Source organism: Mustela nigripes, chromosome 4, assembly GCF_022355385.1.
Source record: "Mustela nigripes isolate SB6536 chromosome 4, MUSNIG.SB6536, whole genome shotgun sequence".
In the NCBI taxonomy this organism is placed as follows: Eukaryota; Metazoa; Chordata; class Mammalia; order Carnivora; family Mustelidae; genus Mustela; species Mustela nigripes.
Window position 1 is genome coordinate 84,792,257 of NC_081560.1, and position 18,507 is coordinate 84,810,763.

The following is an 18,507-nucleotide window of genomic DNA, read 5'->3' on the forward strand; positions in this document are numbered from 1 at the left end:
AGATCACAGGTAGACAGAGAGGCAGGCAGAGAGAGAGGAAGGGAAGCAGGCTCCCTGCTGAGCAGAGAGCCCGATAGGGGGCTCGATCCCAGGACCCTGAGATCATGACCTGAGCCGAAGGCAGAGGCTTAACCCACTGAGCCACCCAGGCGCCCCCCCCACTTTTTTAAAGATTTTATTTTTATTTATTTGACAGACAGAGATCACAGGTAGACAGAGAGGCAGGCAGAGAGAGAGGAAGGGAAGCAGTAAATTAGATAAATTTTAGTCTGATCAAAAGAAATCTACTTCTTGTTTCAATGCTTTTGACATTATAAATCTTACTTTATTTACTTACTTATTTTTAAGTTAGCTCCATGAATAGCATGGAGCTGGGGGAATGGGGGCTATTGAACTTGACATCAAGACCTGAACTGAGATCAAGAGTTGGCCACCTAGGGCGCCTGGGTGGCTCGGTGGGTTAAAGCCTCTGTCTTCAGCTCAGGTCGTATTCCCAGGGTCCTGGGATCAAGCACCTCACTGGGCTTTCTGCTCAGCAGGGAGCCTGCTTCCCTTCCTCTCTCTCTGCCTGCTTCTCTGCGTGCTTGTGAACTCTGTCTTTCAAATAAAAATAAATAAAATCTTAAAAAAAAAAAAAAAAAAAGAGTTGGCCACCTAACCAAATTAGCCAGCCAGGTGCCTCTTGACATTATAAAGCTTTAAAAAGCACAAGAGAATGACTGAAAACAAAAGCCCAGATACCTCTTTCCTTCTATGTCCAATTATCTGTAACTGACTACATAAATCAGCTGTATAGGTCTACACAGACCTTAGTAGAATAATGTGTTAGATGATGACCATCAATATGAGTCCCATACCTCAGCCCTGTGAAGTATGTTGCATTTTTATTCTTTAAAATGCGAGACAAATCATTCTTCCTATTTTCTTCTAAGTGGCCTGCCCAAGGTCAAACAGCTGGACAATGAAAGAGATGGGATAAAATCCAGGTTTTCCAAACATGAATACATACCACTCTACCATCTACATTTGCTTGTCATGATCACTGTCTGCCATCTTGCAAAAAAGACTTAAAATCAAGATAGTTGAAACTGAGTTCTGGATCTGCCATAAATCAGATGTTTAACCTTCAACATGTAAGAATCATCTTGGTGCTGTAGTTTACACCATCTCAGTATCTCAGTTTTCTCTTCTTTAGGGGTGGGCTGGGGAGTACACAACACACCAAGGCCCAGAACAGACAACTCGAAAAATAGCTAATGACAAGTAGAAAATTCTCTATCCTTACTAGTCATCAAAAAAATTCAAATTAATAAAAGATACCATTTCCCAACCATCCAATTATCAAAGATCAAGATAATTAAATGAACACTCATGCATTACTGACATTGTATAAACTGATACAACTTCTTCAAAAAGTTATTTATAAACCTGTATTAAATGTTTATATGCTTTAACTTCCACTACTGGAAGATATCTTATGCAACAATCCAAAATAAGGAAGTTTTACGATAAATGTTCAATAGAGAATTATAATATGTAATAGAAAATAAATTGCCTAAACATTCAACCACAAGGAAATGGTTAAGCTGTAAAATAGTTGCCAAGTAAAATATTATACAGCCACTGAAATGATTTTTACAAATGAAAAACGCTTTTCAAAATGTTAAGTTGGGAAAAAACCCAACAGTATAAAATGAAATATATAGCATGGTCATACAGATGCATTAAAAACATTAACAGAGGGGCGCCTGGGTGGCTCAGTGGGTTAAAGCCTCTGCCTTCGGCTCAGGTCATGATCCCAAGGTCCTGGGATGGAGCCCCACATTGGGCTCTCTGCTCAAGAGGGAGCCAGCTTCCTCCTTTCTCTCACTGCCTCTCTGCCTACTTGTAATCTCTGTCAGATAAATAAATAAAATCTTTTAAAAAAAATAAATAATAAAAAAAAATAAAATAAAAACATTAACAAAGACCACCTTTGGGTGATGGGACTGGGAAGGCTGGATACAACAATGGGAAGAACACAGTCTGGATGTCCACCCCACTTTCTTAAGAGTAAGGCATTATTAATTATCATTCTATAATCTCCAAATTTGAAATAATGAACACTAGTACTTCATAATTGAATAGAATTATAGTAGCTAGATTATTTCTAAGGCTCAGTTCTAGAATGCTAAAATTTAAAAATGCATTTTTGATCCACATAACAATTTAAAAATAACAGAACACTTAAAATTATTAGCTGATCTTCTACTCTCTTTCCATGGCAGAGGGAACATGGTTTCCCTCCAGCCTTCTACTCAAGGGAAAAAAGCAGCACCATCTATCAGTCTTAATTATAGCTATTGCTTATCAAGTCATGGAATAAAAAAAGCAAGCACTATAAAAGAATAGCCTTAGTCATCAAATCTCGAATGTGGAATCACCTAGCTATCCCTAAGTATTATGGAAGAAAAAAGTAACTCTTTCAGTCCTTCAGAAACGAAATCTCCAATAGGAATCCCTGATTCATCCCCAAAGCATGAACCCCAAGGCTACTTCCCCAGTACAGAAGTTCAGAGACTGGGCACCTGTCCTGATGGCCTTCATCACCAAACAATGCTCTTTCCTGACAGGATATGCCCAGGGATAACAAGATGACTAGCAAGCAAACTAGAAGTGACCAAGGACCACACCACCTCTTCTTCGAAAATAAGACTGTAAACTAAATTTAAGCTTTTAAACTATCCTAAGTAAATATTTTCTATTTGCTTAAAAGTAGCGAAAAGGGGACTCCATCCAATTACTGTTAAGTGACTATCCAAAAGATACCAACACAATAAAAATTCTCACTATTAAGAAGAGAAAATGTCCTTTTTTCTTTACCTTCCACAGATCAAAAATTGTTTTTTCAAAAATACATAGACTAAATATCAACAGAAAATGTTTAAAATATGGCATAGATTGTTTTATCTATATTTTTCCACTTTCAAAAGATTTGAAATCTTACTCCTATCCTCTATTATTGGTCTAGGAAGGCAGGAATCACAAAAGCTCAACAATATTATAATTTTGTATAAGGTCAATGATCTATTTTATATGCAGTTAATAATTTTAATGCTAAAACTTTACTAGATCCTACCTAGTCTCTTTAAAATGTGAGAAAGTATTTCAGTGCTAAAAGTCATTTCACCTGCACCTTGTAAACAATTAAACTGTACTTTGAAACAAAAACTAGCCAATGTTTGCTGCTCATTCATTTTTATAGACATTAACTGTGTGTCCTTTTTACAGTCAAGAATTTCGGAGTTAAGTGATTACTCTTGGAGGTGTATCTTGTCCAGGAGCAAAATTTTCCCCAGCTTATTTCCCATTCCCAAACCCCGCCAAGGCTAAGGAGCAACCACTTCCCAAAGTCCCACTTCCTTTTCCATTCCCCAGACCTCCAGAGTTTCCAACGCCCCAGTCTTGCGCAATATCCGTAGGAGCAGCAGCCGCAACCACCGCCTCCTAAGCCGAGAAACAACCCTAAAGGGAACATTGTCCAGCAGAAAAATAAAAGGTGGGGGGGCAATGTAGGAAGTCGACTTCTGGTCCCACGCCTTTGGATCTGACCCCCTCATAAGTGATGTATCTAGAGCAATTTCACGAACAAGACTGTTAACCTCCCCTACAGCCTGCCTGCCCAAGTAGAGGGCGGAAAGGGGGGGCGGGGGGGCTGAGAAGGTTATCTCCCGGTTCAGGGCTTCGGCCCGTTTCGTTGCCTCCGCCCCACCAGGACTATTGTTCCCAAGTTCCCCACCCCCACCCCGGATAGGAAGTGATAGTCACATCCCCTCCGCCTTCCACAATATCCCCTAGGGAGTCCGAAGTAGGCTTCCTTCAGGATAACCAACCCCTTCACACACACACTACTTACCCCTCTAACCTAAAGTCACCATGACTCCAACGCCATCTCAAACCTGAGTCTCAAGAGACAAGAGATGGGACGAGGGCAAATGGAACTGGGCAAGCCACGGGATTCCCTACGGACAATCCTTTCCCAAGCCTTGGAGATAATAACTGCGAACCCCAAAACGGCAGAACTCCTACCCTGCCCACTTCTGAGACCAGCCTGAGCAAAGGGACCCCACGGTTAATGCTAACCTCAACACCCGCGTTCCTCCATCAGCCGCGATCTGCTCTCGGACACCTTGCCTCGACCCTACAAGGAGGGGCATGCTGGATGAGGAGTGGGGGGTGGAGAGACGAATCCCCCAGCCCTGGGTCTGCACCTCAGTCCTCCGGCTCCCGGCCCGAGAAACAATAGGTGGTCGCGGGCGGCAGTGCACAGTGCGGGCTCGGCCGGGGCCGCTCCCTTCGCGCCCTGGCAGCCCGCGGACGGGGCCGCGAAAGCGTGAGGGGAGGAAAGAAGGCCGAGGGACGGAGGCAGTCTCACCTCCCGCCGGCCTCCGAGACCACCCGGCCCTAGGAGTCGGTGCGCGCCTCCTCCGCCCCTCTCCTCGCAGCCGCACACAAAGCGCTGGCGGCCCGGGCCGGCCGGGCGCGGCGGTGGTGGGCTCCGGTGCCGGCGAGAGCAGGCGACAGCAAGGGGAACGACTCACCATGAAGTCCCGGGCGAAGTTGTCCTCCCCATTGTGGTCCGGACTCTTCATGGCCTGGACCCTCTGGATAAATTTCCTCAGGATCTCCACTTGCTCCATCCTCCCGCGTCCCCCCGGCTGCGGTGGCTGGCCCCCCCGCCGCCGCCCGCCCGCCCGGCGCAGAGCCCGCTCAGTCTTCCCCAGCTCGCTTCCCCAGCCCTTCCCCTCCCTCTCGACCCCCGCCAAGCCTCGCCGCTCCCTGCTCCTCCCCACCGCCTAAGGCGGCGGCAGCGGTGGCCCCAGCCCGGCTCCCGACCCCACAACTTCCAGGAGCAGCCGCCGTTCTCCCACAGTACGAGGCGAGCCGCTGCGGCTAGCGCCAGCCCCAACCCCCAGCTTGCTCCATCCTCCTTCCCCGCCCTCCTCCTCTTTCGTTGGAGACGCCGCCACCGCCTCAGGAACAAGGCTCTCCGCTCGCCCTGCCCCCCCTTCCCGGTTCCTCCTTCACCCCCCTCCCTCCTAGCAGCCGCAGCCGCCTCTCCCCACGGGCGCGGCCCCGCCGCCACCCAGACGCGCGGCCCCGTGCTGTGGCTCCGCCCCAGGCGCTGGGACGCCCGATCCGCCCCCGTCCACCTCGCCTCTGGACCACTCCCCCAAGCCCGCCCCGCTGGTTCCAGCCCCTCTCGGAGTGGCTGGAAGACTCTTAATTGTCGGCTGGGAGACTTGACTCTACTTCCGGGGCGTGGTCTCGGTCGAGCTGTATGTAAATTTGAGGAAGTCTGGAAGGAGGGAATTTGCCTCTGAGCAGGGTAAACCCTAGTCAGTCGCATAAGATTTTAGTTGGAACTTGCGGGCTCCAGGCCTACTAGTGGGAAAAGCGTATTTTTAGAGTGCTTCCGCCCCGCCCACGGCTGTGGGCTGGGACTACAAGTCCCCGCCCGCGGGAATCCAGGAGTGGGGGCTGGAGAGGGCGGCGGTGGGATGGAGAGGCATGCTGGGAACTGTAGTGTCACCTCCGCGTTCACAGCAGGTATGTCTTCATCTTACTAGTGGTTTGGTGACTGTTGACGGCGGTTACACCTTGCCACTTTAGGGAATGGCTAAGACCGAGAGAAATGAAACGTTTCTTGAGTGAAAGGACTTTGCAAATCCGTCGAAACCCTGACGAGTGAGCACCTGAGATTTGGAGTCCATCCTAACACCTACCACGCAGGAGGCGAGGGCTCAGTGTTTGCTGAATGAAAGGGAATTTGTGGTCCTGCGCTTAGATTCGCAGCCCTTCAAAAGTGGTTAGGAGACGTTTCTCCATAGAATGTATAAATCTTTATACATCTTGGCAAGTCTTGTAGTAATCAGAGAATATCTGTTTTAGTCTAATTCACTATTTTACAAAGAAAACAATTTGTCTAGTCCCCTCAGCATATTCATAGCAATGCCAAAACTAGAACTCAAATCTTGTTGCTTTCAGTACAACACTTTATATTGCCTCTTACTTAGGAAGATAAACATGTCGTAATGTGGCAGAAGTGAAGGATTTGATCCGTGGAATTCTTTTAGTCCCTATACCCGCAGAAAACATTTTTTACGGATAAGCTTAGGGAATTTGGTTAAATAGGAACCATATAGTGCTAGCCCCCTCTTCCCAAATGAATGTTTAGAACCACTATGAAATTTAATGATAAATTCCATGACGAAAACAGGTAGACACAGTTTTTTTTTCTCTTAGTTTCAGAGAACAATATTTCTCTTTAAAATAATAACTAATGTGTACCGATCCAGTGCCCCATTCCAAAATGCATATTTTGAAATATGCATTTCCAAATGTGCCCTTCTAAATCGTATGCATTTATATGTTGTACGTGCATATAAAAAGATACAGTTTTGTTCTGTATTTAAAAATTCACTTAGAGGAATAGTTCAGTTTCTAAAGTAAGCTTTATTTGAAGACAGGGTCTGGAGTATTTTACTTTAATCAGATACTGAGACTCAGTTTTCACTGGATATAAGAAAAGGTCAGGATCTGGGCTTACTCACCTACTAAGACAGCTCACTATAGGTAACCCTTTTCCCCTGGAACTCGGGAAGAAATTAGACTCTAAGCAACAAAATGGACAGATGATCAGGAGTGCCTGTACTTTTGATATCTCAAAAGATTGAACAAACCAGAGGGTGATAAAGACTGTATGCTAGACAAGTTGTCTAACAGTCGGGACAGTCTGATGGAAAGAGTTACTTGTTTTGAGTTATTGAGTCTCATTCTAGCTAGTGTTTTTGGCGTATTTTTACTTTTCCTCTTACTGGTAATTTTCCCTCTGTTTCTTATAAAACATGAAGGTTTTTTGAGTTCTTAACAGCTACCTTTGGCATCTGATAAAGGTTAGGGAAAACAAATGTAAAGTATCCTTATGTATTACAACTCTTTTGCCAATGCTTTCCTCATTTTAGTATACTTAGGTAACATTTCGACCAACAGATAATTTTTGAGCACCTCAAAATATGAGGGGTTGTGCTGTGTGTGTGAGAGCAATACAAAAATGTTTTAGGGATGGCTTCTTACAGTTTATAGCCTGGTTCAGGAGACAGGAAAACAATAGACTTAGTTATATTGTGAGTTACTAAATACCAAATGAGTGATACAGATGTTGAGTGGTTTAACAATTCCGAGAAGAGAGAATTGTGAACTGGTTAGCACATACTGTGGTCACAGGGGACCATGAAGGACATGTGAAATTGGGTTTGAACAGAAAGAACTCCCAGGTAAAAGAAGTGTTGAAACAAAAAACATGAAGACAGCAAAGCAGAAGTTTGAATCAGAACTTTTATATGTGTGTGAAGATACTAAAGTAGATAGGGATTGGACTCTGGAGAGCATTAAATGCCTGGTTAGGGGTACCTGGGTGGCTCAGTTGTTAAGTGGCTGCTTTCCGCTTAGGTTGTGATCCCAAGAAGCCTGCTTCTCACTCTCCTACTACCCCTGCTTGTGTTCCCTTTCTCCCTGTGTCTTTCTCTATCAAATAAATAAATACAGTCTTTAAAAAATGAATGAATGAATGAATGCCTGTTTAATGATTTGGACTTCATATTGTCAGTGGAAGCCACCAAAGATTTTTGAGAATAGAAGGAAAAATTAGGAAAATAATAATCTGGCATTTTTGGATAAATTGTGACTTAATAAGGGGAGAGAATGGAAAGAGGTATGAGGAGCCAATATATGAAGCAACAAAAGCTATAACTAAGGTCATAGCTCTGCAATTACAAAGACATAGATAGATAGATAGATAGACAGGGAAAGAACTTACAGAACTAGGTGACTGACTGACTGACCTAGTGGACAAGAAAGAAGGTAGAATTAAAAAGGACTGAAATTACCAGATTGGAAGAGATCAGAAAGTTTGACAGAACACAGGGCTATGCTTGGTTTGGGCAAATGGGAACTTTCATGAACAAATGGTGAGAGAAATCTGTTGGAAGGAGTCTGGCCATAAATGTACAAAAATGGAAACATCATGCGTGTTTTGGCTGAAAATTTTATAGATATTATTTACAACTGTATATGCAAACATATATGTTTATTGCAGCCTTATTTGTAATGGCAAGAGTAGAAACAACGTGTTTGCATATCAAAAGGCACTCGTTAAAAAACAAAATCACACACCTATAATTAAGGTTTTCTAAAAAAAGTTTTTATTATTTATTTGTTTGACAGAGAGAGAGAGAAGGAGCACAAGCAGGGGGAGCCACAGGCAGAGGGAGAGGGAGAAGCAGGACCCCCACTGAGCAGGGCACCCAATACAGGGCTCAGTCCCAGGACCCTGGGATCATGACCTGATCCAAAGGCAGCCACTTAACTGACTGAGCCACCCAGATGCCCCTAATTAATTTTTGAAGCCATTCAAAATCTGAAAAAAAAAAAAAAAATCTATATTGATGTGGAATACGTCCCAAGATCTACTTACTGAATGAGAAAAGCTAGGCATTGTGTTTATGGTATTCTTACTTTTATGTAAAATGGAATGTGGATAAAATGCTTGAACACAGAGTTTTTCTGAAGGATATTTCAAAAACTGTTAGCTGTATTTGCCTTTAGGAAGTCCTTGACAATCTTGGGTAGAAAGGAGACCGTTTCCAATGTGTATACCCTTTTATATTCTAAATACCTTTCTGTGTATGCATTACTTTTCCAACAAAATTAAATCTGTTCAGATTTTTTTAGACTTCAATCTAGGTGATAGGAAGAATGACAGTATCTTTAATAAAAACACCCAAATGAAGAAAATGGAAGCAGATCTTACTTAGGAGATTTTTTTTAAATGGCCCAGGCTAAGTTTCGGAATGCCGACCTTTTTAACACACAGTTCTCAAGAACCGACCACCTCATTCTCAGCCACAGCTGCACTTGACCCACATTAACCAATCCATGTAAACTGGCCAGCAGCAACCTGTGATCTGGTTAGTTCTCACTGTTCAGAATCTAAACTTAGAAACCTAGGGAGAATAAGCCATTAAACAGCAAGGGCAGAAGCTGAATGACATGGGATGCAATTAGGTAGAGCAGGCCTTGTAAGAAGAGAAATTATACAGAATCTGGTTAGTCACAAAAGGGACATTAAGCAAGCATGTAGAGATAGGTAGAGATGTCACGATATGACCCTTGCAGCCATGAGAGAGATGGGGCGATTCCCTGGGACAACTTGACTGACGAGGACTTTTCAGGACAGGTTTGGTTGGCATTTATTCCATAAGTAAGTTCGCTTTTCCTGAAACAGAATAGGGCAAGAATAAAGAGCCTGGGCTCTGAAGTAAGAGAGAGGAAGTTTCAAACGCCCACTCCATTTCTTGCCCGGTGTGTCACTTCAGCTCAAGCCTTGGTTTCGTCTTCCAGGAAAGTGTGTTGCAGAATTAATGTAACAGACATCACCCTTGCTCCCAGAAAACACAAAATAAGAACCAGTTAAACAAACAAGCAATGAATGCTTTCTGGACCTTTTACTTTTTTTTAACTTCCTGTCTCTTCTTTAGGCTCTTGCCCTACTCACTAGCCACCTTCACTCTGGGTAAAGACCTGAGGGATGAAAAGAAAGCCAAAATACCAGTTTCAAAATTTATCTTCTTAGTACATTTGTGAGGGTTGGAGTGAGAGTTTGAAACCAATAATTCAGAACGGGTTTCAGAATTATCTACCTGTTTAATATTCACGATATCCCTTTCCCCTCTTACTCAGGTAAAAGTAATGCTTTATGTCTGTGTAGAAATTCTAACTTTTAGAGTATTTTTACTACTATTTTCTCATGAAAACTACCTTTGTTATAGCTTGTGTGGCCTTACAGCTCTTTGTGAGTTCTGTTTTGTTCTTTTTAACAACTCTGGGAGGTAATTTGGCATCATTGTCCTCATTAATAGATGAAAAACTAAATAAAACATGGGAGTGGACATGACTAGCTCAGTTGAAAAAAAAAAAAAAAGTCAGACACGTATCCAGAACCCATAGGTCCTGAGTTTCCAGCTTATTGCATAAACCACTGAGTCACAATGCTTCAATACCTGGTGTCATTTAAGTGAAACTACAGATGAGGATTCACATCATTCCTGAGATTCTCCCAAAGTAGCACTTCTAATATTAAGTTGTCATTAGAAACATCCCTCAGTCGTCTGTACTAAAGTACTCCTAACTAGGAAGTTATGGGAGAGTAAATAAGAAAGAAGGGAGGAAAATTCTTTTCTAATTTATTCTTGGTATCCCTTACTCCCTCATTCCTAGACCTGTTCACAGCAAAAAAGCTGTTGACCATTTTTAGTCTGTGAGTTTATTTTTGAGGTATGTAGTCCCATAGATGGGGAACCGGGGAAAGTAACAGTATAACTTTTTAGTCTAGTATGGCATAACAGTTTTAGAAGACATAAAAATGGAGAGAAGTTTGGAAAGGATGATATTTCTTTAATATTTAATATGTATTCCTAAAACTAATATTTCAGAGCCTTTTGACATAATCCTCCCCATTTATTCTCAACTCTGTCCTAAAGTAGGTAAGTCAAGTATGATTATCTCCTTCTTTCTTTATGCATTAGAATGCTACTGGGAATAATAATGCCAAGCTTAAAAGAATTAAATGATCTGCCCAAGGTCATATAGATGGCAGAACTGGAACCAAAATCCAAGTGACTCTCTACTCAATGAAAATTTTCCAGTGTTATATAACAAAGGTCAAATAATGTCATAATATATACTAACTGCAGGTGAATGCAGTAATTAAATCTACCTTCTTAACTTTTTTATCTCATATTTCTTATATGGTTTCATTTAACATTCAAAGAAAAATTAAAATTTTATAAAAAATTTCAAAGTTAGGAAGTATCTTAGCATCTAATTAGTGATCCTTCAACATAATGACATTTACTTTCTGTATTCAGGAATGGATCATTTACAAGGGCTGTGAAATATGATTGTACCATATAAAGTCCATCCAGTGTATTGATTGGACTAAGACCCAATTATCAACAGAAAGCCCCAAAACAAAACAAGCAAAAATTCCTTCAGTTCAGTGATTGCTAATATTTTAGATTAAAGATAAATTGTAGACAGAGACAAATACTGAACGGTCTCACTTATATGTAGACTTTAAAAAAGAAAAAAAGAAACCAAGCCCATAGAAAAAAGGATCAGACTTTTGGTTACTAGAGGCAGATGGTGAGGGAAAAAGGGATTTGGATGGGGATGATCAAAGAGTACAAACTTCCACTTAATAAGATTAAATAAGTATGAGGGATGTGATATGCAACATGATAATTATAGTTAAACTGCTGTATAATATATAGGAAAGTTAAGAGTGTAAATCCTGGGAGTTCATTTCCCAAGGAGAAAGCTTTTATTTTTCTTATCTTACATGAGGTAATGAAGGTTAGTTGAACTTATTATGGTAATCATTTCACAATATATATAAATCAGCTCATCATGATGTATGCATTAAACTTATATAGAGATGTATGCCAATTATTTCTCAGTGAAATTAGAAAAAACATAAATTGTGATTCCATTTATGTAAGGTAATTGAAACATTCAAATTCATAGAAATATTAAGTGGAATGGTGATTACTAGGGGCTGAAGGAAGGGGTAACAGGGCAGCTGTGGTTTTTTTGGTTTTTTAATTCCCCTATAGTTAACATACAGTGTTATATTAGTTTCACATGTACACTATAGTAATGCAACAAATCTGTACAATATTCAGGGCTTATCATGAAAAGTGTATTCTTAATCTCCTTTACCTGTTTCCCATATTGCCCTGCCCACCTCCTCTCTGGTAACCATCGCTTTGTTCTCTATAGTTTAGAGTCTGTTTTTTGGTTTCCCGGGTTTTGTTTTTTTTTAAGATTCTATTGATTTATTTGACACAGAGAGAGATCACAAGCAGGCAGCGAGGCAGGCAGAAAGAGAGGGGAAGCAGGCTACCTGCTGAGCAGAAAGCCTGATGTGGGGCTCAGTCCCAGGACCCTGAGATCATGACCTGGGCCGCAGGCTCCCCTCCCTTGTTTTTTAATTTGATTGTTTTCTTTCTAAAATCCACATATGAGTGAAGTCAATTGGCACTTGTTTTTCTCTGACTGACTTATATGGCAAGATTTCATTCTTTTTAGTGGCTGAGTAATATATACATATATACCTATTTATATATATGCCATTTTTTTTCTTTATCCATTCATCAGTCGATGAACACTAGGGCTGCTTCCATAATTTGGCTATTGCAAATAATGCTGCTATGAACATAGGGGTGCATACATTTTCAAACTAGTGTTTTCGTATTCTTTGGGTATTCTCAGTGTAGAATTAGTGTGTCATATGGTAATTCTACTTTTAATTTTTTAAAAGATTTTATTAATTTATTTGAGAGAGAGAATGATTGAGAGAGAGAGGGAGAGAACGAGTGGGGGCAGGAGCAGAGGGAGGAGCAGATTCCCTGCTGAACAGAGCCGGACATGGGGCACAGGACCCTGGGATCATGTCCTGAGCCTAAGACAGACTCAACTGACTGAACCACCCAGGTGCCCCTATTTTTAGTTTTTTGAGAAATCTTCATACTGTTTTTCTTAGAGTTGCATCAGTTTGCATTCCCACCAACAGTGCACGAGGGCTCTTTGCTCTCCACATCCTTATCCACACTTGTTTCTTGTGTATTTGATTTTAGCCATTCTGACTGGCGTGAGGTGGTATCTCATTGTGGGTTTGATTTGTATTTCCCTGATCATGAGTGATGTGGAGCATTGTTTCATGTGTCTGTTGGCCATCTGGATGTCTTCTTTGGAGAAATGTCTGTTCATATCTTCTAACAATTTTTTAATTGGATTATTTGTTTTTTTGGGTGTTGAGTTGTATCATTTCTTTATATGTTTTGGATACTAACTCTTAACTGGATATGTTATGTGCTAATATTTCCTCCATTCAGTAGGTTGTCTTTTAGTTTCGTTCATTATTTCCTTTGCTGTGAAGACACTTTTTATTTTGATGTAGTCCCCAAAGTTTATTTTTATTTTTGCTTCCCTTGCTGCAGGAGCCATATCTAGAAAGATGTTGCTATTGCTGATGTGAGAGAAGTTACCATCCATGCTCTTTTCTAAAAGTTATGTGGTTTCACATCCCACATTTAGGGTCCTTGATCCATTTTGAGTTTATTTTTATGTATGGTGTAGGAAAGTGGTCCAGTTTCATCCTTAAGCATATAGTTGTCCCTTTTTCCCAACACCATTTGTTGAAGAGACTATCTTTTTTCCAGTTGCATATCCTTACCTTCTTGGTAAAGGTTAATTGACCATATCATCATGGGTTTGTTTCTGCATTTTCTATCCTGTTCTATTGATCTATGTGTCTTTTTGTGCCAGTTGCCATACATTTTGATTACTACAGCTTGTAATATAACTTGAGATCTGGAATCATGATGCCTCCAGCTTTTCTTTTCTTTTTCAAGATTGCTTCTGCTATTCAGGGTCTTTTGTGGTTCCATATAGATTTTAGGATTATTTGTTCTAGTTATGTAAAAAAAAAAAATCCTATTGGTTTTCTTTTTAAGACTTTATTTATTTATTTGCTTGCGAGAGAAGGAGGGAGGAGAGAGAGTGCTCGAGTTGGGCAGGGGCAGAGGGAGAAGAAGAGAATTTTGAGCAGACTCTGCACCAAGCCTGGAGCCTGACAGAGGGGTCAATCCCATGATGCTGAGATCATGACCTGAGCCAAAATCCAGAGTTGGACACCTAACAATTGAGCACCCAGGTGCCCTGCTGTTAGTTTTTTGATAGGAATTGTGTTAAATGTGTAGAGTACTTTGGAGTGTAGACATTTTAGCAATATTTGTTGTTCCAATCCTTTAGCATGGAATATCTTTCCATTTCTTTGTGTCATCTTCAATTTCTTTTGTCATTGTTTTATAGTTTTCAGAGTACAGGTCTTTTTTTGGTTAGGTTTATTCCTAGGTATCTTACTATTTTTGGTGCAATTGTAAATTGTGATCCCAACTGTAAATGAGATTGTTTTCTTAATTTCTATCTGTGCTGCTTCATTATTGCTGTATAGGAATATAACAGATTTCTGTAGATTGAATTTGTATCCTGCAAAATGATTTCCATGTTTTTTGGTGTAGTCTGTTGGGCTTTCTATGTAGAGTATCATGTCATCGGCAAATAGTGAAAGTTTTACTTCTTCCTTACCAGTCTGGATGCTTTTTATTCCTTTTTCTTATCTGATTGCTGTGGCTAGGAATTCCAGTACTCTGTTGAGTAAAAGTGGTGAGAGTGCACATCCTTGTCTTGTTCTTGACCTTAGGGGAAAGGCTTTCAGTTTTCACCATTGAAGGTGATGTTACCTGTGGGATTTTCATATATGGCCTTTATCATGTTAAGGTATATTCCCTCTAAACTTATTTTGTTGAGAATTTTTATCGTGAATGGATGTTGTACTTTGTCCAGTGCTTTTTCTGCATCTGTTGAAATGATCATATGGTTCTTATCCTTTCTCTCATTGATGTCATGTACCACATTGATTTATTTGTGAATATAATAGTCATTAATAGTCATTAACTCTTCATTTTTGCAAGCCAGGAATAAATCCCACTTTATTGTAACAAATCCGACTTGAATTTTTAAAGAAGTTTATTTTTAATTTAATTTAATTTTATTTTTCTTAAGTACGTTTCATGCCCATGTTGGAGCCCAATGTAGTAAGGCTTAAACTCAAAACCCTGAGGTTAAGACCTGAGCTGAAATGAGTAGTTGGATGCTCAGCCGGCTAAGCCACCCAGGTGCCCCTACTTATTTATTAAGTAATCTCTACACCCAACGTGGGGCTCAATCCCAGGCTCCAAGATCAAGAATTGTATACTTCTCCAACTGAGCCAGCAAAGTACTCTGTGAATGATTATTTTAAAGTATTGTTGGATTTGATTTTCTAGTATTTTGTTAAGGATTTTTGCATCTGGAGTGCCTGGGTGGCTCAGTGGGTGAAAGCCTCTGCCTTCGGCTCAGGTCATGGTCTCAGGGTCCTGGGATCGAGCCCCACATTGGGCTTTCTGCTAGGCAGGAAGCCTGCTTCCTCCTCTCTCTCTCTCTCTCTGCCTGACTCTCTGACTACTTGTGATCTCTGTCTGTCAAATAAGTAAATAAAATCTTTTAAAAAAAAGGATTTTTGCGGGGCGCCTGGGTGGCTCAGTGGATTAGGCCGCTGCCTTCGGCTCAGGTCATGATCTCAGTGTCCTGGGATCGAGCCCTGCATCGGGCCCTCTGCTCAGCAGGGAGCCTGCTTTCCCCTCTGTCTCTGCCTGCCTCTCTGCCTACTTGTGATCTCTCTCTCTGTCAAATAAAATAAATAAAATCTTTAAAAAAAAAAAAAAGAATTTTTGCATCTACATTCATTAGAGATATTGGCCTGTATTTCTCTCTTTTTTTCTCTCTCTCTCCCTCTCTCTTTGTAGCGTCTATCTGGTTTTGGTATCAGAGTAATGCTGGTCTCATAGAATGAATTTGGAAGTTTTCCTTCCTTTTCTATTTTTTTGGAATAGCTTCAGAAGAATAGTCATTAACTCTTCCTTTCAGGCAATTCTCTTACTCATTCTTGGTACTCCCGTGGTTCCACAAGCCCTACACCCTGCTTCCTCGTTCCTAGAGAAATATAGGAGTTACCAAGTTTGAATCTACTCACTCTCTCTGCTCTCCAAGTAAAATTTAGAGATCATAAATTTACTCTGTACTTACTTGTTTCTCTCCATTATTACAGTTCTTTCCATAGCTAATCTCTCTCCCTGTCGAACCTTCTCTGCCCTCTTTTATCTCTTTCTAGTTCTGCTGTACAAAGTTCTCCTCTCCTTTATCTGTGTTCAGCCTTTTCTTCTCTACAGGCTCCCTTTATTCTACAAAATGCTCAAGACTCCCATGAGCCCTGGCCCATCTATCGTGATCTGTTAACAGTCTGACTACTGGCACACTTCTCTTAAATGGACTTCCTACTTGCTAGATGAATGATCTACTGCTCAACTCATGTGGAGCATCTAACTCTTATCGACAAATATCCTTCCTTCCTTTCTTGAATTTCTCCCCTTACTTAGTTTTATTTTTAGTGTGAGGTGACTTTATTTTAGTGTGAGGTTCATTTTAAAGTGAACGAGTCAATGGCATTTAGTACATTCATAAGTTTAGTAACTACCACCTCTATTTTTCTAAACTACTTTCATGACCTAAAAGGAAACCCTATATCCATTAAGCAATTACTTCCTACCCCTCCATTTCCCCCCAGCTCCTGACAGGCACCAATCTGTGCTTTTTCTCTGTGGATTTACTTATTCTGGATATTTCAATTAAGTGGAATCATACAGTCGTGACCCCTTGTACCTGGTTTCATTCATTTAATGGAGTTTTTAAGTTTTTTTTTTTAAATCTCAAATTCTAATATCTTATCATATTTGCTTCGGATTTTATTTAGATAACAAAACATTCCTTATAGAATTGAGATGACTTTGTAGTCCTTCCCTTTCCTCCCTCCCCAGAAATAACTATTATCTTGGATTTAGAATTTTTATTGCTGCAATGTCCAGTGTTACATTGAATGGTGTCTTGCCTTGTTAAAAAAAAAAAAAAAAAAAAAAAAGACTGTGGTTAAAAAAAAAGTGACATAAAATTTACTATCTAAGGTCCCTGAGTGGTTCATTCAGTTGGGTATCTGACTTCAGCTCAGATCATGATCTCAGGGTCCTGAGATGAGGCCACAAGTTAGGCTCCATCTCAGCAGGTAATCTGTTCCTCCTTCTACCTCTCCCCCTACTTCTGTATGCATACACACACACTCTCTCTCTCTCAAATAAATCATCTTTTTAAAAAATTTACTATCTTAACTCTTTAAAAATGTGCAGTTCAGTGGTGTTGAGTATATTCACCTTTTTGTGAAACAGATCTCTAGAATCTTTTCATCTTTCAAAACTGTATTAATAACAACAGTCCTATTTGCCTTATTCATGGCCCCAGATAGTCACCATTCTACTTTCTGTATGTATGCATTTGCTTACTTTAGATACCTCAAATAAGTGGAATTCTACCGTATTTGTCTTTTTTCTGACTGACTTATTTCCCTTAGCATAATATCCTCAAGGTTTATCCATGTTGTAACATGTGATGAGATTTTCTTTCCTGTTTACGGCTGAATAATGTTCCATTTCATGTATAAACCACATTTTGTTTATCTGTTCATTGATGGACATTGTTTCTGTCTTTCGGCTTTGTGAATAGTGCTACTGTGAACATACAAGTACATGTATTTCGAGCACTATCACTAGGTTGTATGGTAATTCTGTGTTTAACTTTGTAAGGAAGCACCACACTGTTTTGCCCAGTGGTTGCACCATTTTACATTCTTACTAGCAATGCACAGTGTCCTAATTTCTCCATATCCTTGCCAACACTTGTTATTTTCCTTAAAAAAAAGTTTTGTTTTGTTTTTTTTTTAATCTTTAGCCATCCTTATGGGTTTGAATTGCATTTTGGTTTTGAATTCATTTTCCCAATTATTACGATGTTGAGCATTGTTCTGTATGCTTGGTGGTTATTTCTGTATCTTTATTGGAGTATTGTCTATTCAAGTTCTTTGCCAATTTTTTAGCTAGATTCTTTGTCTTTTTGTTGTTGAACTGTAAGAGTTCTTTATATATTTGGGATAACTAAACCCTTACCGGTTAGATGATTTGTAAATATTTTTTTCCCATTCTATAGGCTGTCTCCTTTTGGGTTTTCTCTGCTCTGTTTTTCCTATCGCTCTTTCAGACATTAACTTTATTCAATAGGATAATTTCTGATCTCTCAGTATATTGTTAGTCATTGTTTTAGGTACCAGCAGTAAAAATACAAATATTATTTACTATCTGACACCTTTTTATTTCTTTTGTTGTCTTCTGTATTCCTCTGAATGCCTGAATATGATCCATTTCCAGAGTTAGGTTGCCTTCTCTATGGAGCCTTTCTGCCTTCCTTTTGTTTGAGAAAAAGCCTATTTAATCTTCACGGCCCAGTCTGAACATTAGTTCTCTGGGAAGATTCTGGGATTTCACCAATCAGTCACTCTTCCTTTGCTCGTATAGCACTTTATACATTTAGCACAATACCATAAACCTTACATTGCTTTATAATTGTTTGTTTATATATCTAGGATATGAGCTCCTTAATGTGTGTTATCTTTATAGCTAATAAATCTTTCCCAAGTGCCCAGTAAAAGTTTGGCCCAAGTATTGAATGAATTATCAGGCCCTGGATTTTTAAAACTTTATTATTATGAAAAATTGTAAATTTATACAGAAGTAAAGAGAATAGTGAAGTGAATCACCATTCTTCATTAATCAGCTTTAACAATGATCAACATAGGGCTAGTCTTCTTTCATCTAAATCCCTTCAATTCTGTCTCCCCACAGGATTATTTTGAAGTAAACCTAA

General features: G+C 40.2%; 1 protein-coding gene and 1 long non-coding RNA gene across 3 annotated transcripts in view; one reads left to right on the top strand and one right to left on the bottom strand.

The window, feature by feature from the left end:
- Nucleotides 1-5,150, bottom strand: part of PTPN12 (protein tyrosine phosphatase non-receptor type 12) — a 93,162-nt gene extending 88,012 nt beyond the window's left edge. Inside the window, exon 1 of one of the 2 annotated variants that reach the window (XM_059396971.1) lies at nt 4,581-5,150. In XM_059396971.1, coding sequence (XP_059252954.1) covers nt 4,581-4,679 — 99 coding nt within the window. In that variant the 5' untranslated portion in view covers nt 4,680-5,150. The remainder of the gene's footprint in view (nt 1-4,580) is intronic. The other variant, XM_059396970.1, reaches the window with a different exon arrangement.
- A 160-nt stretch (nt 5,151-5,310) lies between these two features.
- The window catches only part of LOC132016003 (uncharacterized), a 75,184-nt gene continuing 61,987 nt past the window's right edge, over nt 5,311-18,507 (top strand). The window contains exon 1 of the long non-coding RNA XR_009403858.1: nt 5,311-5,589. This is a non-coding gene — a long non-coding RNA (uncharacterized LOC132016003). The remainder of the gene's footprint in view (nt 5,590-18,507) is intronic.